The 22,214-nt window shown below is 45.3% G+C and overlaps 1 protein-coding gene across 2 annotated transcripts in view; it reads right to left on the bottom strand.

The window, feature by feature from the left end:
- Nucleotides 1–17,625, bottom strand: part of Klhl22 (kelch like family member 22) — a 39,043-nt gene extending 21,418 nt beyond the window's left edge. Inside the window, exons 1-3 of one of the 2 annotated variants that reach the window (XM_032899882.1) lie at nt 17,557–17,625; nt 12,957–13,219; nt 3,582–3,747 (exon numbers count right to left, since the gene is read on the bottom strand). In XM_032899882.1, coding sequence (XP_032755773.1) covers nt 3,582–3,747; nt 12,957–13,183 — 393 coding nt within the window. In that variant the 5' untranslated portion in view covers nt 13,184–13,219; nt 17,557–17,625. Of the gene's footprint in view, nt 1–3,581; nt 3,748–12,956; nt 13,220–16,995; nt 17,331–17,556 lie in introns of those variants that run through there. The other variant, XM_032899881.1, reaches the window with a different exon arrangement.
- Between the last annotated feature and the right edge of the window lie 4,589 nt (nt 17,626–22,214).

Here is a 22,214-nt window from a genome sequence, read left to right as displayed (position 1 = left end):
TTGTCTTAGCCTCCCAAGTGTTGGGATTAAAAACACATACCACGGGGCTGGAGAGATGGCTCAGTGGTTAAGAGCACTGACTGCTCTTCCAGAGGTCCTGAGTTCAATTCCCAGCAACCACATGGTGGCTCACAACCATCTGTAAAGAGATCCGATGCCCTCTTCTGGTGCATCTGAAGACAGCTACAGTGTACTTATATATAATAAATGAATAAATCTTTAAAAAAAAAAACAAAAAAACAACACATACCACTACATCTATTTTTTAGAAAAACAAAATTTTGGACTCTCACCAAAAATAGAAAAATATACACACATTTTTGTTTTGAGATAAAGTCTTACTATGTTGAGTTCAAGCTGTCCTCTAACTCACTTTGTCCATCAGCCTAGCCCAACACTAACTATGTAGATGATTTCCCCTGCCTCCACCTTGGACGGGAGTGCTTAGATGACAAATGCGCATTGCCACACCAGTTCTGTTGTTGTTGTTGTTGTTTTCTTTTCTTTTTTTCGGAGCTGGGGACAGAACCCAGGGCCTTGCGCTAGCTAGGCAATCGCTCTACCACTGAGCTAAATCCCCAACCCCAGTTCTGTTGTTTTTATTTTTTGAGATAGAGTCTTACTATGTAGCCCTGTGTGTCCTGGAACTTACTCTGCAGACCAGGCTGGCCTTGACGTCATAGATCCCGCATATCTCTGCCTCCCAAGTGCTAGGAATAAAGGTGTATTCCACCATACCCAGCTTCACTTCATCCGTTTATACAGGACAGTATAACAATTATTTGTGCAGCACTTAATTGATACAGCAATCTTGAGATGATCTAAGGCATACAAGGAGCATGTAGGTATGTTACTCATCAATGGATACTCCACTTTACAGAAGGCCTACAGACCTTTGAACTCTGATATCCACAGGGAGCCCTAGAACCGGTTCTCTGAGGGAACTGCAAGATTCAACTGATCTGATTCAACTACTATCACCAACAAATTAACAACTATATACAGAGAAATTCTGCTAATATTTGAAGTATATTAATGTTTAGAATTAAAAAAAAAAAAAAGAAAACTCATGCTCATTTGCCAGACAATATAGTGCAGGCTGAATAGACACCTACCCAAGCAGAGAAATGCATGCCCCATTACCAAATTCTCCAGGTTCTCTGTGGTTCCTGGACATCTTCCTTCGCCATTGTTTAACTCCCTAGCCAGCTCTTCTAGTCTTCATCTTTTCCCTAAAATACTACTTCTGCCAAGGACCTGAGCTTTGAAGACAAAGCAGGGCCCTGAGTGAGAATGAGCAGTGCCACCTTAGAAATAACCCATCCCCTTGCACCAAGATCCCTTGCAGTGTGGAATCCCAAACAGATACGGCTGAGGCTCATCTGGTACAGGATCCCCAAGCAGACAGCCTCAGAATGGAACATCCTTTCCTGAGCAAGCCAACAAGGCTGGTTTGGCTAGGATTCAGACCCACGTCTCTAGGGGCACCGTGAAGGTACTGGAGGATGTAGCAAATGGTGGCAAACTACCAGCTGCAATGGCCAAACTTGATTTGCAGATTCCACCACGTTCTATCAGGTAAAACTTGACACACCAACACAAGTTCAGACTGTTGCAGAAATGCCCTCCCTCACTTCCCCTCCTTCCTGATGGGCCTGTCATTGCAATTGGTGGGGGAGCATCCCCCTCACCTTGCCGGTTTGATATTAGCTTACCCAATGGGATCCAGCCTTCCCTTCCCACTCACAGGCCCTCTGTGGGACTGAGCATTGTGTCCTCCTTGAAGAAGCTGTAGGGCCTCTCTCTAACCTCTTTGCTCAACCCAGGTGGGGAGATGGGGTTGCTTCATTGGCCACTCTCTGCCCCTTCAGCTCTAGAGTAGCTGAGCCTATACGCTAGGCAGCTTACTGGGGCCACCGCCCCTGCCCTGCTGCTCCCATAGGCCTCCTGGCTCTTAGTTGGAGGGAACCACCATGGTTCTTCCTCCTTGTCTTTCCCACTCCTTATAGCTGCTTTCCCTAAAAGTTAGCTTTGAACTTTTTATTTAAGGAAACAAAATGAAAGAAACCTAAGAGTATGTATTTATATATTTAAAAAGAATGTTTAAAGATATTATTTATATGAGTATTTGCCTGCAAGAGAACCTAAGTTCGGTTCCCAGGACCCACATGGGTTCACAACCATCCCTAACTCCAACTCTAGAAGATCTATCTGATGTCTTTAAGTACGAGCACACATATGGTATAGGCAAAACACTCACACCTATAAAATAAACCTAAACGAATTAGATTAGTTACTGTTCTTACAGAGGACCTGGGCTTGGTTTTCACTACCATATGGAAACTAATAACATTTGTAGCCCCAGTACCAGATCATTTTCTTCTTGTCTCTGCCAGAACCAGGCATACATGTTCACATACATACATACATACATACATACATACATACATACATACATAGCATAAAACATACAAAAAAATAAAAATAAAGAAAAGAGAAAGGGGACCATGCACATGTGTATGGGACCAGGTACTCAGGTGGCTGAGGCCAGATTGTGAATTTAAGGTCTGTGTGTAATACAGTAAGACTGTTTATAAAAATAAGAAAGAAGAAAGTGGGCAAACACAACTGGTGGGCAGGAAAAACTTGTGGGTAGTGCAGGGCACGGGACATCACAGAACACAAGACCATCACAAACACGAACCTCAGGTTGGACAGCTTGTATTTTTTTTTCCATACAGGGAAACCAGGCCAGAGGAAGGAAGCAGCAAAGAAGGAAAGGACAAGCTAGGAGCGTTGGTTCATGCCTGTGACCCCAGCACTCTGGAGGCTAAGGCAGGCCTGCCATGAGATTAGGCATCCTAAACTACATACACTCTAGGCCAGACTGGGCCATACTGAGATTATCTCAAAAGCTGAAGCAAAGTGGGGCTAGAGAGATGGCCAGGTGGTTAAGAGCACTGGCTGCAACAGAAGACTCTGGGTTTGACTCCCAACAACTACATAGCAGATCACAACCATCTGCAGCTCCAGTCTCAGGGGACCCAACACCTTCTCATGTCCTCCACAGGCACGATACACACGAGACACCCAGACAAGCATACAGGCAAAATACCCTACACATAGGGTAAACTTAAATAAACTTAAAACCGGGGGCAAGGGTGAGGAGATGGTTTCACAGTTAAAGTACATGTTACTCCTGAAGAAGACCTAGTTCAAATCCCAGCACACACATGGTGGCTCACAATCACTCATACCTCCAGTTGCATTAGATCCGATGCCCTCTTCTGACATGGCATACTACATACATACATACAGGCAAAATGCTCATACACATAAACAAATCATTTTTTCGTAAGTAGAAAAGAGTCAAGGGCAGAAGAAGAGGGCAGGCAGGGAATTTGGAGGCACTCTGCTTCAGTTCCCAAGGCTCAACAGCAAGGTGCCCTCTCTGCTCCATAATGTCCCTTATGACTTGGCATTCCTGCCCTCTTGACCTACCTCACACCAGCAGTCACCACAGGTCTCTGGTGAAGCCCCCCACAGGTCTGAGTCTTCTCGATCGACAAGGCAACTCTCACCTGAAGTTGGCAGGCAGCCACCAGGGTCTCCTGCACATTGCTCAGGCTCAGCTCTAGTTCAGACGTGTATATGAAGTGCAGGATCTGGCACATGGCGTTGTAAGACACACCATGGATCAAGACCTCTTCCTGCTCCATTTCCTTCAATCCCCCAGCAAACATTCCTCTGTAAGGCAAAGAGACAAGGCATGAGCGTTATTCAGGCAGAACCTGACTGTGAGCCACAGAAAGCATTCAGAAGGAACCAAGAGTCAGTGGTGGGGCTGGCAGGATAACAGTCTGGATGTGGGAACCATGACTGCTCTGCCTCTGAATAAACCGTCTGAAAGGGGGGTGAATCTGTGGAAGAAGCCTGACCCCCTTTCCATGGTCCCAGGATAGCAGTCTGAGTGTGGGAACGATGACTGCTCTGCCTCTGAATAAACCGTCTGAAAGGGGAGTGAATCTGTGGAAGAAGCCTGACCCCCTTTCCATGGTCCCAGGAACCCCATATGCACTTTCTGGGAGCAGGCCAGTGCCTAGTTTGCCTGTTGCATCATCTACTGGTACTGTTCATGACTCTGACAGCAATAATTAAAGTTTGGAAAGAATGTGCTGATGGCAAATAAGTAATCAATGAGAATCACTGCACTCCATATATTTAATGAGTGCTTACCACATGTTTGTGGACTATTGAAGCAGAACAGATAGACAGAAAAAAGTAAGGGGATGATATAAGGAGAAAAAGCCCCCTACAGGAGATCTAGTTTGCCTTTCTTGTTGACAGTTGAGAAGCTTCAATATAACTGGTAAGGCAAAATTGTCTACAGAGGTATTATATATTTTCTCAAACAAAGGTGTGTACTGGCACACACCTTTAGTCCCAGCTCTCAGAGGCACAGACAGACTGGTCTGTATGAGTTCCAGGACAGATAGGGCTATATAGAGGAAGCCTGTCTAAAAACAAAACAAAACACCAGCAATAGGGCTGGAGAGATGGCTCCATGGTTAAAAGCACTGCCTGCTCTTCCTGAGGTCCTGAGTTCAATTCCCAACAACTGCATGGTGGCTCACAATTATCTATAGTGTAATCTGATGCCCTCTTCTGGCATGCCAAGAATTATGCCAGAAAGGCCAGATTATTTGAAACCTTGAGTTCAACCATCTAAGGGCTTGCTGACAGTCTGATTTTAGGAGTATCTGGAGGACACAAGATCCTTTGCTGGGCAAAGCAGTTGGGCAGATAAAGAAAACTTCAACAGGAACGGGTTTAAACAAAACAGTTAGGAGTCCTGCCATGTCACATTAAAACACTCAGATAGAGACACTGATCAGGTATTACAAGGCAAGAGGCAAATGAGCAGGACCAAACAGGTTTTTATTACTGTACGGTAAAAGTTCTGAGCAAAAACCTTCTAAAAACCCACCATCCCTGAGCCCCCAAACCCACCAATCCCTAGGCTTGGCTTGAAATTGTACCAGTCTTCACCCTAGAAAACTTCTCACCCCACAACCCTATATAAACCTGTCTTTTGCTCAATTTCCTGCTGCTTCTCCCCTTAGCAGAAGCAGCCACCACTTTGTGTCTCTTTCAATAAATCTCTTGAGTGAGGTTTGTTATGCAGTGGGACTTTGTGATATTCTGTGGTTCAGGACTGCCAGGATACTGTGACATTCAGAGCTGTGACACTGTAATTACTATCACCGTCACTATATTACACATCACTACATAATACATCACTATATTATTTTGTGTTGCTAGAGTAGGACACTAGCTCTCACAAGTTTCCTATTACTGAGCTACACCACCTGCCCTAAGATGGAAGACCAAACATCTCAAGCAGCAACTTTGAGAACTACTTTGACCTTTCACCTATATTTTAACAATGTAACAAATATAGCTACAAACTTAAATATTTAAGACCCGATAATATTACTCTGCTACAATGTGTTTCCAACTAGAAATAGTCTAAGACAAAAATGGTCAGAGACAGAAGTTTGATATTGTCTGGGTGTGGTGGTACACACTTTTAATCCCAGCACTTGGTAGAAGAGGCAGATGGTTCTCTCAATTCGAGACTAGCCTAGTCTACGGAGTTCCAAGACAGCCAGGGCAACAAAGAGAAACCATGTCTTGAAAAACAAAACCCCACACTGAGAAGTTGAGATGGCAATGATATTTTCTTAAAGGTATCTTTTGCACACTAGTGGTGCTGGAGGAGTCAGGGCACATCTTTAGTAGCAGCACTTGGAAGGCAGAGGCAGGGGGAACCAAGCCTGGTCTTCTACAGAGTGAGTTTCTCTGCATCCAGACAAAGAAACCCTGTCTCAAAAGAAAAAACTACAACATAAACAAAAAAGGTATCTTCTGCTGGATGTATAGTCTGAAATATTTATTAATATTGTTTTGTGGCCTTGGTGTTATTATAATCATGTGACAATAAAATCTGTGTTCTTTTTTATAAAGATCTGAGCCAAGTATGGCACTGCACGTCTTCAATCCTAGTACTTGGGAGGCAGCCTGGTCTACAGTCCACTTCTAGGGTGGTCAAGTGACTCAGTGAGACTTAGTCCCCCAAAATTAATTAATTAATTTAATTAATTAAAAAATTTTTAAAAAGTTGTGGTGAAATTTCTTTAGCACTGTCTTCTAGCAAAAGGCTGGCTTGTACTTCCCAATCCCCAAGGTCACTCCAGTGGTAGGAGTGCTTTTTTTTTGCTTTTATTTGAGGCACATCTGTGTGAGCTTGGCTTTTTCCCAAGTCTTACTTTTAATACGGGTTCTTAGATGCTTTAACCTCCCTTCTAGCCTATCACCCACCAGAAGGAGTAGGAAAAAAAGGTTATTAGGATACGGGGGAAGAGGACCTGTTTAGAAATTGTTCTTTGGAGCAAATCCAGTCTGCTTTGTCAATTGTGAGTGTCATTTGACATTTGTGAGTGTCAATCCACTCACAAATACTTCACGAATACACCAGCAGTCCAGTTCAGTAGTGTTGGGATAGCAAACATGAATCAGCAGCAGTAGCATGACCTAGCAGAAACAGCTAGGCTGCCAAATCAGAACGAATCAGCAGGAGCACCAGGACCAACAGGAACACCAGAAGTTCTCTTCTATGCTCTCTCAATGAAGTAAAGATTATCAAAGATGAGTTGCAAAGCTAGCTATGCAAGCCAGCCTCTGTCACTGTCTGTTGAGTCCTATTTATACCCTCCAAATATCACGTGTTCTTCATGGGTCTTGCCTCAGCACATGAGTCTGTCTTGGCAAAATTCCACACGAGTCTGCATCAGCTGATATCACTCTGCCAATTGGTCTGAGTCTCAGGAAGCCACCAGAACACCACCATAAGTTTTTTGGTGTGTATCTCTATATGGAGTCATGTCAAATGGAGCTCTGTTATGCAACGTAAGGTGAACCAATACATGTGTGTAGTTAGTGAAGAATTCTTCACATGTCCTTTCACATGCTTACTTTAGCAAAACATCCTTTCACCTGTGTCTGCTTCAGGAAAACACCTCTTCACGTTTGCTCCAGCAAAAAAATATCTGACAAAACTGACTTTCCAAAGAAACCCTAAGTTTCCACTTCACATCTGGGAAATCAATTCTTACCTATCATTGTCTAGCGAAGTGGTTTTCAACCTTTCTAATGTTGCATGTGACCCTTTAATACAGTTCCTCATGTTGTAGTGACCTACAACCATAAATTATTTTCGTTGCTACTTCATAACTGTAATTTTGCTACTATTTTGAATCATAACATAAGTGTCTGATATGCAGGATGGTCTTAGGTGACCCCTATAAAAGGGTTTTTACCCTGGGTTGGTCCCCAGCTCGAAAAAGAACCAAAAAAAAAAAAAAAGTTTTTGACCCCAAGAAGGGGTTGGGACCCACAGGTTAGAATGGTTTGCAGGTTGAGGGATTTAGCTCAGTGGTGGCGCTTGCCTAGGGAAAGGCAAGGCCCTGGGATTCGGTCCCCAGCTCCGAAAAAAAAAAAGCAAAAAAAAAACAAACAAAAAGAATGGTTTAGCAGAATAGAAACAGCCCTTCCAGAAGAGATTGCAAAGCCATCTCCCCCAGCTTTTAGAAGCAGTAAACAAGGGCTTCCCAAGGAGATTCTGACAGATTTGGCCTTTAAGAGAGGACGCTGTTAGACTATTAGAGTAGCCTGAAAAGTTGTTCAGAGTCCAGGGCTGTAGCTTTGGAAGCAATCACCTGGGCTTTTTAGTGATGCAGCAGCAAAGTCAGCCTTACCCCTTGTAAATTCTGCCATCAGTCATTTAACCAACTCCAATTTAAATCCATTTTGATTTACTTCGCACAACAGATATGGGTCCACTCACATTCACACTGCATCTGACAGGTTTACTTTCCACAAATGTGGATACTGGGCCCAAAAGTTAACATTCACAACTGAATAGTCCCATCCACCTGATCGTCTTACATCACCCTCATACTGGAATCAGGAACCTTGACCCCCCCACACTATCCACAAAGTACTAAGAGCTAGGAAATACTCACTCTAACTCTACCACCAGGAGAAGAAACGTTTTTATAAATGGAATAAAAAACCTTATCATATTGTTAAAATACATTCCAATAGTCTTTCTGAACCTAGAATTGTGATAGTTTTCTACTATAAACTCTTATCTATTAGAAGAGATGGGTCTTTCAGGGATGAGTTAAACTTCTACCCAGCCTTTAATGAAGATTTGAACATGCAGAAATTTGGCAGGTTTTTGTTTTGTTTTGTTGGTGGGTCTTTTGTTTTTAGTCCCGATCTCTTTATGTAGCTCTGGCTATGCTGGAATTCACTCTGTAGACCATGCTGTCCTTGAAGTCACAGAGATCTGCCTGCCTCTGCCTCCTGAGTGCTAAGTTTAAAGGCGTGTACCTCCATTCCTGGCTGTGAAATTTGTGGGGTTTTTTTTGTTTTGTTTTTGTCAATTTAAACTATGTAGTCCAGGTGAATGCTGGACTACAGGTTGTGTAGTACCATGTCTAGCTGTCTAATTTAAATGTAATCAAATGTATCTATTTCAATTCTTGTCACTGTATTTTGTGTCAAACTTTCCCTTCTGAGTTTATATTAGAAAATACTTCTCTGGATTTTCTTCTAGTTTGCTATTTAATGTTAAAAACCCCAGGTTGTGGGCTGGAGAGATGGCTCAGCGGTTAAGAGCACTGACTGCTCTTCCAGAGGTCCTGAGTTCAAATCCCAGCAACCACATGGTGGCTCACAACCATCTGTAATGAGATCTGGTGCCCTCTTCTGGTGTGTCTGAAGATAGTGACATTGAACTTGTACAAATAAAAAATTAATGTCTTAAAAAAATATATAAAAAAAAAAAACAAACAAAAAACCCCTCAGGTTTGTGGGCTAGAGAGATGGTGTAGTGGGTAACGTGTTTCCTACACTACTCTGGCTTCATCACACCCCTGTCGTCCCAGTGATAGAAAACAGAGCCAGAAGAAGCCCTGGGGCTCACTGGTCAGGTTCAGTAAGAGACTATCTCAAAACTGGAAATAAGATGAAGAGCAAGGGAAGAAAATGATCTTGGGCCTCTACATGGGTGGTAGATACTAACTAACACACACACACACACACACACACACACACACACACACACACACACACACACACACACCACAGCAGACTAGTGGTGTAGCCTCAAACAGAGCAACTGTCTAGCATGTGCCAAGACTGCTGGGTTTGATTCTTAGCAGTGCAACATAAAAAATATTCATTCCTTGGCATTAATGAATATATAAGGTATCTAGCAAGGGTCTAACATTGTTCTTCCAGTGGCAATGATAACATCTACTGCCCCTCCCATATCAAATTTGATATGATTTACCATATCATTTTTGTCACATGCAGAGTTCCTGATATATTTATGATGTTTCTAAACCTCCTGGCTTTTTCTATATTTCCTTCTCTTTCACCAACAGGAAATTTTAAATCCTGTTCGTCCATATCATGCATTATAGAACAGAGCCAAACTCCTTGCATGGCTGTTGTCAACAATTTCTTGGCCAATGCTTGCTTTTTCTTCTCAAGTTTATAACTAATTTGTACAATTTACTCCCAAATCGTCTCACGTGATGCTAGGGTGTGTCACAGGGTACCCCACAGTACACCATTTTGCCCATACATCTTCCAATAAAGCCTCTTGGAAATATAGTAAACATTCAGATTAATACAGAGAGAACTAGCTCTTTGCAAGGAAAACAACAGCTTCTTTATGTCCAGCTCTTCTTGGCTTCTCCCAAAGTCCTATAGACCAAGCACAAGTTAAACTTATTTCCAGATACTCCACATTTAGCCAGCCCTTTGCCATCTCTCTTTGCATCTTGTACTCTAGACTTTCCATGGCTGCTACTATACAGACTTCCCTTTATGACTTCTCTGCCCAGACCTCCAAGCTGCTGGTAAGAGCAGAACTAGCAGCACCCTGAGCACTGCCCCTAAGCAGCATGGGCATGGTTCATACACACCCATGACCCCAGCTTTCCAAAAGCACAAGCTGGAAAAGTGGTGAAAATTTTAGGCTATCCTAGTCCACCAGGGAACGTCTAATCAGCTAAGACTACATAAAAAGACCCTTTGTCCAAAAACAAACAAAAAAAATTAAATTTAAAGCCCAGGCCAGGGCCATGAACAGTGTAGCACATACCTTTAATCCCAGCATTTGGAAAGAAGCAAGAGGACTTTTGTGAGTCTCAGACCAGCCAAAGCGAATAGTAAAACCCAGGCGTGGTGGTTTAAATTGGTTTGGTCCCTATAGACTCATGTATTTGAATGCTTGGCCACAGGGAGTGGCACTATTAAGAGGTGTGGCCTTATGGGAGGGAGTCCATCACTGTGGGGCCTGGCTTGAGGTTTCCGATGCTCAAGCTATTCCCAGTGTGCCACACAGTCTTCTTTCTGCTCCCTTTGGATCAAGATACGGATAGACTCTTTCACCAGCACCATGTCTGCCTGCACTCTGCCATGTTTCCTGCCATAATGGACCTACCTCTGAAGCTGTAACCAAGCCAGCGATTAAATGGTTTCCTTTGTAAGCGTTGCTGTGCTCATGATGTCTCTTCACAGCAATAAAACCCAAACTAAGACATCAAGTCTAAAAATTAAACCAAACAAAAAGCAGCAGATGTGGTAATTCACATCTGCATTCCCAGCACAAGTGTGAGAACCTGAGGTACACAGTGAGTGTGAAGCGATTAGAGCTAAACACCTAATGACCCTACCACACACACAAAGACTAACTAAATAAACAAAGACGTACAGCTAGATATGGTCATGCATGCCTGAAATCCCAGGACTGAGGTCATGGAGGAACAATTAAGGAGCTCAAGGTCAGCCTGGGTTACATGAGATCCTATCCTATACGTGACAGATTCCAGCTCTACTGTGTGAGTCAGACAAACCAGCCCAGTTCTTCCCCATGTGCTAAGTCCTGACATGTGGTCATGTGGTCATGCAAGAAGCCAGGGAAAGCACTGAAGGATCACAGAGCATATCAGACAGGCCAAAGCTTAACTCCTGGTAATGGGAGGTCACTGTGAGTGACTTTCTTCCAAGCAATTCAGCTGAACCTCATGGTAAAGATTATTGCAGTTGGGCTTGTTGACTGTTTACATGCCCATGGAGAGCTGGGGAGGAGGATCATGAGATCCCTACCTGAATACCCAACTCCCTACCACCCACTGTATGTAACACTGCCTTATTTGCACATGGTTCCAGGAATATTAATTAGACTGAAGAAGACTAGGGGAAGGGGACCCCATCTATGCAGCTTTAAGGAAGCCCTCATCTCTGCTAGGTAAAGGCTGTTCAGGTGCTGACTGTTGGAGGAGGAGCACCCACATCCCTGTACATAACCCCTCCTCTATGCTATTTAAGAAAATCTAGGGTTGGGGATTTGGCTCAGTGGTAGAGCGCTTGCCTAGAAAAGCGCAAGGCCCTGAGTTGGTCCCCAGCTCTGAAAAAAAAAAAAAAAAAAAAAAAAAAAAAAAAAAATCTAATAAACTCATTGGTTTAAGTAAAGTTGGGTGGGAATTATGCCTGATTTGTTGTTGGGACCTTAGGAGGGTGGGTGGAATTGCTCACATCTCCTGGGAAGGAACTTTCAGCAGCAACAGGGGTTATAAGACAGATAGTAGCTGGCCAGGGAAAAGGTGACTTTAAGCATCATGCAGATGTGTGACGAATCGCTTTACAGTAACAATTTTCTAGCTTTAGATGTCTGCTTTCAGAGGTGTCAGAGGAATGAGTGTGCAAACCTCATAGACAGCATTCTAACGGGTGAGGGGTAAAGTGTCGCGACATCTTGAAAGCAGGCAAGTATATAAAGAGACTGAAAGCAAGGAAGCAACGTGTTAGCATTTGTTAGTTATATTCCTTACACACTAGCCTTAACGTGTTAGCATCTGTTAGTTATATTCCTTACACACTAGCCTTAACATGTTAGCATCTGTTAGTTATATTCCTTACACACTAGCCTTTGAACATCGCAGGTTTTAAATCATGACAAGGAAATCACCAAATACTGCATTTGCAGTTGAATATTCTCTTATAAAACACAACACTGCAAAGCCAGCCAGCCATGACCCAGTCTTGAAAAATGAAAACATGCCCAAAGGGGAAACAAACTGAAAGATAAACTCTTAAGACCTCTTCTATGCTAGGCTGATTGATGAAGCCTGCACAGTAGACTGTGGGAAAGACTAAGACAAGAGAAGACCCAGTCATCTTCGGTGCCAGTACCCCAACTTGGTAAAGTCAGGACAACCTGTTATTAGCCCTACAGAAACAGTTACAGGAGGAGAGCCCCTTCCTTTTTGAGGATTTATAGATAGTTCCTTAATGGTTGCTGAGGGAGTTAAGACATTTTCCTAAGTCACTGGGAAGGTACTCAATTCACTAAATAAACCTGTGACTCAACTCTCCTGTCAAAGGCCTTAATATATTTAGTGGATCACTAAAATCAAAACAAAAACATAGGAGAGCTGGTAGGGAAAAGAAGGGGGCCTTTGGGAGTGCGAAAGAGAGTATTAAGGTGAATATGATCAAAACACATTGTGTGTGTGTGTGTGTGTGTGTGTGTGTGTGTTTGTGTGTGTGTGTGTGTCAGAGTGCCCTAATGAAACCCATTATTACATATAGCTAATATATTCTGATAAAGACATTGAAGACATGAGCATAAGCTGGGCATGGCAGTGCACACCTTCAATCCTAGCACTTGAGAGACAGAGGCAGGTACCCTTTGCTCCATGCCAGCATGGTCTACAAAGTGAGTTCCAGGACAGCCAGAGCTACATAGAGAAATCTTGTCTTGAAAAGAAAAAAACAAAAACACAAAAAAGAAAAGTTAACTATAGGTAGCTTACCTGAAGTAATCACATGATGCAGCCAGCAGAATCCGATGGGCTTCAATGTGCCTCCCCTCTACCACCAGGACAACATCAAAGAGGATCCCACTGTCTCGCAAAGCAAGCAGTCCCCGGAGCAGGGCCTGGGAGTGCTGTGTGCTTCGATAGGTATTGTTGACGCAGTGTGAGTGGGAGGGCTGTGTGGACAGCTTGCACAGCTGGGCAAAGTCCTGCTCCTCAGCCATCCTGACAGCCGCAGCAGCCCTCACTACTGTAGTCAGCTGCAAGACAGGGAGAGCAAGGAGTGAGCAGGTAGGTAGGTGGCAGTGCCACACAGGCTGAAAATACTTACCTGTGGCACCTGGTGCAGGGACTTCCCTAAGACCCCAAAACCACTATTCCCTGTTTCCTGCCAGCCCTGGTCCCACTTGACCTTCTATCTTATAACCTGGTCTCTTCAGCCTATGTGCCACCGTCAGCACTGCAGTAAGACAAGTGTTCTGAGGCTGCCACAATGACTCACAAGTGTTAACCCAACTACCTGGAAGGCTTAGACTGCAAGATCACAAATTCAGGAGCAGCTCAGCAACTTAGAGACCCTGTCTCAAAGCAGAATTAAAAAAGAGGATACAGGGTATGATTCATTAAAGCACTTATCTAGCACATGTGGGGTCTAACACTTGATCCCCAGCATTGGGCAAAAAAAGAGTTTGGAAGACTTGAGACAGGACAGAAAGACAGGGAAAATTAAGAGAATATGGGAATGCTGGGTGTGGTAGAACACATTTTTAATCCCAGCACTCAGGAGGTAGAGGCAAGTGGATCTCTATGAACTGGAGTCCAGCCTGGTCTACAAAGGGAGTTCTAGAATAGCCAGGGCTGTCACAGAGAAACCCTGTCTTGAAAATGAGTAAATAAGTAAACATGTCGCCCCGCCCCCCAGTGTGTGTGTGTGTGTGTGTGTGTGTGTGTGTGTGTGTGTGTGTGTGTGTGTAAAAGGGTGGAGGTAGGCGGCTGGAGAGATGAATCAGTGTTCAAGAGCACGTACTGCTCTTCTACAGGATCAGAATTCTATTCTGAACAGTCCAGAGTTCTGTTCAATTCCCATCACTTATGTTGAGAGTCTCATAGCTGCCTGTAATTCCAGCTCTAGAGGAATCTGATGTCTCTAGTTTCTTTGGGTACATGCACTCACATGCACACAGATATAAACATGCACATATATAATTAATACGCATTAAAAAAAACTCAAGGCCATCCTTATCGACAGTGGGAGTTTGAGGCAAACCTAAGCTATATGAGACCCTATGTCCAAAAACAAACAATCATGCTCAAAAACTGCAACAAAAAAATGATTTTAAAAGGAGCCATAAAACCTCAACCAAGAAAACAAACCTACTACAAATATTCCTTTACCAACACACACACACACACACACTCACACACACACACACCCTGAATGAACCATAAACAACAGTGCATAGTCAGCTACTAGAGATCAGGAAACAACCAACCTGGAGGTAAGATATGGGCCGTGGCTAACCATATGTTCTTTTAGCACAGGTCAGCCATTAAGAAGGCCATGGACCCTGTCCACCTCATGCTACCCTACTTACGCTTAAAGACATTTGAGTTCCCTACCATAAAGACATTTGCCCTGTAAGTCTGGCAGCCTGAATCCAATGCCTGGAACCCACATAGATGGAAGGAAAGACTAAACTCCACCAAATTGTCTTCTGACCTCCCCTCATACACTGTGGTACACACATGCACACATAAAATAACAATAAATAAGTTTAAAGATTTATTTTTACTTATGTGCAATGTGTATGTGTAAGAGACCTCAGCGGTCGGAAGAGAGTGTCAGATCCTCTGGAATACAGTTGTGAGCCATTAACCAAGGTGCTAGGAACAAAACCCAAGTCCTCTGTAAGAGCAGTAAGCACTCTTAAACTACTGAACCATTTCGCCAGCCCTCAAATATGTATATTTCAAAATGAAAAATAGATGTCAAGGGAAATCAAATCTAGCCCAAAAGCCTTCTTACTGAAGGAACACATTTCTCCCCACCCTCACCTCCTCTTCAGGACCTACGTGCTCTCAAGCCTCTCCTGCCTCCCATCACATGCCTCCTTCTCTTCCATCCCCTGGATGCTGGGGCTCTATTGGCTTGCCCACACCTTCATTCTACCTGAACCAGATGCCTTCTCACAAGGCCCTAGAGATGGTTAGAGCTTATGTCTTGGCAACTGTTTCTGGGTTAGGATCTCTCCAGCCTGGAACTCTGCTGTAAAGTAATTCCTCCTCTCCTGACTTCTTCCTTTCCTTCAATCCATCCATTCCCCAGGACATGTATTCCCAATGGCATCTCCAGCCAGAATCCCTCCTAACTGGTCTGTTTTTGTCAGTTGCATGCTCCATTTCTACCTGAAACCTCCTAGTCTCCATGATCTCTTTTCCTTCTTAAGCTTATGTTTTATAAGATCCTTTGGTCTTGATTCTACTCCTATATCTTGCACAGCCATTCCCTTATTTTTTCCAGTGGCCACAGTTTGGAGTCAGAGCATAGAAATGTTGTTCCAAAGGATTTCCCTAACTCTCGCCTCATTACCCTGTGCCATCTCCCCACTTCATACTCAAAGGCTCAAAGTCTTTCTTCCTTCTCCTGCCTGCCACATTACCAGTTCTTAGACCCACAGGAACACCTGCAATCCTCTAACAGAACTATGTTCGTTTCTCATAGTACTAGTCTGGCCATGATCTAGTTGATCACATCTACCTAGAGCCTTCATACAATCTCAAAAAACATGCTCTGGTAGGGAACCAGTCTTCTCTACCCTTGACAGTTTGTCTCCCAAGCACCTCAAGGTTAGTTTCTATGGCAATATCTGCTAACCAGACTCTGGCTGCTACCTTCAAACCTCAGCGTCCTGGAAGGCTTCCCCATCTGTGGATGATTAATTGCCCTAACAGACACTGACTCTCCCCCGAAATGCACATGTTGGGGTGGTCTCCACAGTTGTCAGCTGAGCAGCCTGCCTGCCCTCTTGGAAATATCATCTACTCTCTAAACAGCCACCACAAAAACAAGTACAGTAAAACAGGATGGCTACTCCTTTGGATAGGCAGAGCACATTTACTAAGCTCAAGAAAAGAAATTCAGTACAACCAAGAGTGCAACAGCATCCAGGATCTCTGGTATAGCCAGATGCGGTGGTAACAGATCTGTAACTCCAGCACTCAGGAGTGCTGATACAAAAAGATCACAAAGTTGGAAGCCAGCCTACAATATGTAGACTTGTCATAAATAAATAAGGAACAAGTAGGGTTAGAGAGAAGGCTCAGTGCATTTAACACAAAACTATTTGTTCAAAGAACTGGAGTTTTGTTCCCAGTACATCAGTACATCCGGTCGAGACGCCCTCTGCTGGTCTCCAGAGCCTTCACTCCTTCACCCAGGTGCACATACAGACACTTGTTTTTTCAAGTGTCCTGTGTAACAGCCTTCACTGTCCTGGAGCTCTGTTGATCAGGCTGGCCTCGAACTCACAGAGATCTGCCGTCCTCTGCCTCCGGAGTACAGGGATTAAAGGCAGGTGCCACCACACCTGGCTTCACTCTTTTTAACGACAAAAAAATTAAGGAGACTCTAGTGACTACAGATCGTCAATATTCCTCTTCACTTTCCATTTGCTTCGGCTTATAACTTCATGCTTCTCACGCGTGTAAACACGCTTTATTTAAGGGCCCCTAGTCAAGATATCTGGGTTTCCTATCCAAACAGCCATACACTGAAACATATTTTAGAGGAATCTTCAACGAACATTTACTAGAAAGGCATCCTTAACCTTCTGTAGGGGCTCCCATTCAGTATCTGTCCTCAACTTATCCGTATCACAACGCAACATGTGCAACAAAAGAAAAATCAGCAGCTTGGAATGAGAAAGAGTGGGTCCTTATTTCCACGGGGGGCGGAGAGTCTCCAAAAGGTGCTGACGTGCTCTGTGGCTTGTTCCCTAGAGCACTGACTAGGAGCATTTCGGGGATCAGGCCTTACCCTAGGAAGCTGCCGCGGGTAGAAGGTGGCCCCGTTGCGCCCGGACAGGTCCGTTCGTTCGGCCTGTACAGGATCTAAACTAGTACATCCCGGGGATTTTGCACTGACAGCGCGAGCTCTCCGGCTTCTCTCAACAACCGCAGCAGCGGCTGAAGAGCCAGAGGTCACGCCGGGAGCGGCAGCCAGGCCCGCCCCGCCGCCTGTTGCAATCCCTGCTCCCATAGCTTCGAGGGACCCGGACAGGCCGGAGGCCACACTCGGACCCACGACTGGCTATAGAGAGTGGTCGACTGGGCTGCGAGGGCCACGGTCCGCCTCAGCCACGCGCAGGCCTCGGCCAGCCCGCGCCACGGCGCCAGGCCCGCGCCGGACGCCCTAGGGTCGCCCGGCCGGGCCCCCGCCACGTCAGGCAGTCGCCCGCGCCCTCCCCAGGCGCCCGTGATACTTGGCCCGTATCCCCGCGTCCGCCGCTGTCCCCGCTCCCTCTCCCATCCCCGCGTGCAGCGCAAGCTCGGCGACGAAGGCCTGCCAGGCCCACACGGTTCATGCCTCGCAGCTGACCTGGTGCTGCCGCAAGCTGTGGCCGCTCTCGCAGCAGGCGGGAGGCGGGAGGCTGGAGGTGGGGGCGGAGCCTCACCGTCACGTGGGATGCTGCGCAGGCGCAAGTGGACTACAGGGGGATCGCTGCGGGGCGGGGCGGAGCGAGGCCGAAGAGCGGGACTGGGGCTACACTGTCGTTGGTCCGCTGGTCAGGAAACGCCACCCTAGAAGTGCCTTTTGGAGGTGCAAATTTATGCCCTTCTTTCCCTTCCTCCTTGCCTCATTCTTACCCTCACTCGTTCTCTCATAGCTTCTTTGCTTGCTTGTCTCTTCACACCTAATCACTTACCCTCTCCCTCATTGCCTCCTTCCTTCCCTCACTCTCCTCTCTCATTCATTTCGTTTCTCCCTGCATTACTTCCTTCTATTCTTCATCGCGTATTCATTACTTCACTCATTGCTTCACTTGTCCCCTCCTTCTCGCTTCTTCCTTGCTCCCTACGTCGCTCCTACCCTCTCGTTCATGCTGTCTTCATTTCCCTCATCCCCTTATTTATTGTCTGAGTTCTTCCCTGTGCCTCTTATTTCTTTCTTCACTGGCCCAGGCATTCGCTTGCTTGTTTCTTCTCTCACTGTACTTTAGACTTTGGAAGGTCGCTCGCCCAGTGCTTTCTGTGGAGAGTGAAAATAAGCAAAGGCCTTTATGAACAAGTGTTGATTTTCCTCTTTTCGGAGACTCTAGAGTAAAATCCCAAAACTCAGCTGCCCCTAGCTCTCCTGAGGACACCCACTTTCCTCTGCCTCACCTCCAAGAGGATCACACTCTGAGGGGTGCATACCTATAGCAGAATCCCAGAGGATAGCTGTAGGGCCTTACAAATAGATGGAAGGAAACTGTAGTTTCAATGTGGAGAATGAAAGATAGGGGAAAGATATCACTAAGGAAGCCTCCTCGTGAAAAAGAGGAGAGAAGAAGAAAGTGAATAAAAGAAAGGCTGTTTCAGGTGAACCCTGATTGATGCCTGGAGGCTAGATAAGGACCCAGAAGAAAAGATATGGACCCTCTTTCTAGAGAAAGAGACGCCCAATGTAGGTGGACTTCTACCCATCAGGGCTCCCTGGAGCAAATGACAACAGAGCTGGGGACTTTCAGACCATGATAAAAGTATTCTAGCAAGGGATACCATCAGCAAATACAAGGACATGAGATCCAACAAAAAGTAGAAGACAACATTCCCTTGTCATTTCTGGCTATCTAAAAATACAACCAAAACAGGTCACCCTCTAAAAAGTTTTAGAGATGGGGACTAGCAGAATAGGAAGGGATCCCACAATCTTTGCCCCAAAACTAGTTTATATAGTGTGAAGATATTCCCATCCCAAAAGCCTTGGTCTCTAGATTTGAAAGAAAGCCCCTTTCTCCCAGTTTTTTCCCCAAGATTGGAGCATTTCATTCTTCAGGGAAACTCCGTAAGCAGGAAGGTTAAAAAAACTCTAAGTAGTTTCAGGAAGTCCTTGAAACGGACCAAATTCACTCGGCCCCTCCCTGTCAGAGAAATAACAAAAGCTGAAAGTCCCTCTCTGACAAGTGAAACTGAGCTGCACAAGACTCTCCGAGGACAAAAGCTGCTGAGTAGACTCAGACCAGACCAATGGCCTTAACAAAGCAGGAAGCAGCTGGGCTGCCTGGAAGAGGTTTAGACCAAACAAGACACCTGGAAAGGACATTCTCCAACCTCCTCACCTGCCTGCAGGCTGTGCAGTGTGCTCCAGGTTTCCGGCCTGGTGAGCTGTCACCCATATTGGTTGGTGATTCAGCTGTCTTTGAGTCACTTCTGAGCCTGTAAGTGAAAGACCACCACCGGGGTGGGGAAGACCCCCACTCAAATCTCAAGATGACACAACCCCCCAAGAATTCACGAGAAATGGGTCTTGATGTAACAGACAAGAGGTATATTTGAGGAACCAGAGCTCTGGGGACGACATGTATCTCACACAGGAGACAGAGGAGTCGACCCCGAGCCCAATTAGGGGAAGGTATTTATAGGGAAAACTACATAGGCAGTCGGCAACAGTCACACAAAGCAATTTCATTGGTTTGTAACTTGGGCTCAGTTCAACTCTAGGCCACCCTGCTTCTGGGGCAAGCTGACCCTAATTCTCATTTTTTCTCAGGACTGTTGAGTCAGGCCTTATCGAGGCCAGATGGTTTGTGGTGGCTATAGCCAGGCTACATCCCCAAAACATGTTATGTTATTCTTTGCTGTGAAGTGCACTTGTCCTCGCAGCAGGGTCAGTGGGAGATAGTTTAAAATCTTTATTCTTTCATAAGTAGCCCATCACCTATATTCCTGTGAGTAAACTCAATAACTTGTTTGTTTACCAACTTGGACTTTGGTCTTTTGTGGGTTCCATATCTAGGAAGAGTAGACTTGTGTTTCAAGTTTCCAGGACGAGTTTTGTCAAACACTTCAAGACCCAGTTATGGCTTTCCCCTGGCCATAACAGTCTATCTCTCCTCTTCTCTTTCCAGCTCCTCTTCAGACCTTGAAGGCCTCCAGTCCCCTGCAGGGCCTCCTCTCCTAATAATAGCTCTTCTGATGGTGATGTGTACCCATTCTTTTTCATGAACCTTCCAATGACGGACCAAAGTAAGGGTCCCACTGAGGTCCATATTTATGAACCAAAGAGCTTATTAGACTTATAAGAGACTGGGTGACCCCAGCTTCAGAGTCCCACCCTGCCACTGATGAGACCTCACGGGAGCTACATCATGCGGTCTCAGTTTCAGTTAGTCTTCCACTTCTTATATACTCCAGAGTCTCCCAAGATCACATGTGCCTAGGAGTGGGGCCAGAAGGACTAACTAGAAGCCCAGCAGAGGGACCCATGGTCCTCCCCTTTTTCTAGTGAAGGAGTAACATTACTAATATAGCAGACCTAGACAGTACTGTATTGTTCTGCTCAGTTAGGTATTGTGACTAACAGGCAATCTCTACTCCAAAATGGCTCTGGGAACATCATGGAGGAAAAAGCAACACTACAATAGTTATCTTGTCAGTCTTAATGGAGAGCAGTACCCGCCAGAGATCTGCAGTTGAATACAGGCAGATCCACTTACTGCCACAAGAACCAGAGTGAAATGATATAAAGAGATTCCCTGTCCGTCGCCAAAATGTCTCACTAGAAATGATGGTGATAAGCGGAAGATGTCTTAGTAAAGGTGCTAAAGAGGAAATCAGGGCTCTCTTTTGTGGATTCTTCTTATTCTCGCTGATAACTTTTTCTTTTGGTTTGAGAGTTGGGGGCTTTAGTTTTTGTTTTTTGAGGGTCTCTCTGTGTAGCCTGGGCTTTTCTGAACTCACGGTGTAGACCAGAGGCAGATCCACCCGCCTCTCTGCCTCCTGAGGGCTGGGATTAAAGGTGTGCTCTGACACACCTGGCAATAAAAGAACTTCAAAACGGCCAGACCATCTTATTAGACTTTGGAAAGGAAAAGCAACAAAGCCAGCAAGCTAAAATCCCAAGCAGTGCCAGGAGAATGGAGGTGGAGAGGAGGGGGAAAAGTCAGGCTTTTTGTTAGGATCAACATCAGATGTCTACAAGTATTTAGGGAAGGGTTTTTTGTTTTTTGTTTTTTTTTCCGGAGCTGGGGACCGAACCCAGGGCCTTGCGCCTGCTAGGCAAGCGCTCTACCACTGAGCTAAATCCCCAACCTAGGGAAGAGGTCTTCAGAGAAGCATGGAGAAGCCATGTGCCACGGAGAGCATGTGTCCTGGTTTGAATTCAAAATAACCCCCAAAGGTTAAGGCATCTCCACACTGGGTCCCAGTTGGTTGTGCTGTTTGTAAGTTGTGGGGAGATGCCGCCTTGCCGTAGGAAGTCTGTCACTAAGGGCAGGCTTAGCCTAAACGTCCACCCATTTCCAGGCCAGCTTTCTGCCCCTGCCATGCCTGCCACTTGTCTGCCATGCTCCTCTCCGCCTTGGTAGACTTTTAATCTCACTGAACTTGTTAAGACAAAGTAAATTCTCTCTTCCTTAGGTTGCCTTTGGCCATTTTATCACAGCAACAAAAAACGTAACCAGTACCGAGTGCTAGGATTTTGGCTGATGTCCAGAAACAAGAGGCAAAGGAAGCATGGCGGTGGTGGTGGGCACCTTTAATCCCAGCACTCAGGAGGCAGAGGCTCGTGGAGCTCTGAAGTCTAAAGCTGGTCTAGAACAGCCAGGGGCACACACAGAAAGCCCCGTCTTGAAAAAAACAAACAGATAGAAAAGGGGAAAGATAAGTTACACTCTTTGAGTTAGAACTTGGAAAAGTGGTCTAGTTTAGCAGTGAAGATGTCGGACCAACTGCCTTGAGGACCAGGGCTAAGGGCAATTATCTCGGTAGGAGGGCAGTGATTCCTCCGGTGTCCTTATCATGGTTTCAGGTGAGTCAGCTTTTCCAAGGATATCATGGTCAGGTCAACTCTTAAGGGGGGAGTAAGACAATAGTATATAATGTTCTATTCTTTGGGACAGATCAGAACATCTTGTCTCCCCCACCCCCCAACCCCAGGGACAGATCGAGAACTCAGGGTACACTCTTTTGACAAGGAGGAAGTAGCATTCCCTTAGTCCCAACAAGGTACTGGTGCCCCAACCTTCCTATGCTGCTTTAAATCTTAACACAGGG

This window comes from Rattus rattus, chromosome 4 (assembly GCF_011064425.1).
Source record: "Rattus rattus isolate New Zealand chromosome 4, Rrattus_CSIRO_v1, whole genome shotgun sequence".
Taxonomy (NCBI): Eukaryota; Metazoa; Chordata; class Mammalia; order Rodentia; family Muridae; genus Rattus; species Rattus rattus.
This window is presented reverse-complemented; position numbering and strand designations above follow the sequence as displayed.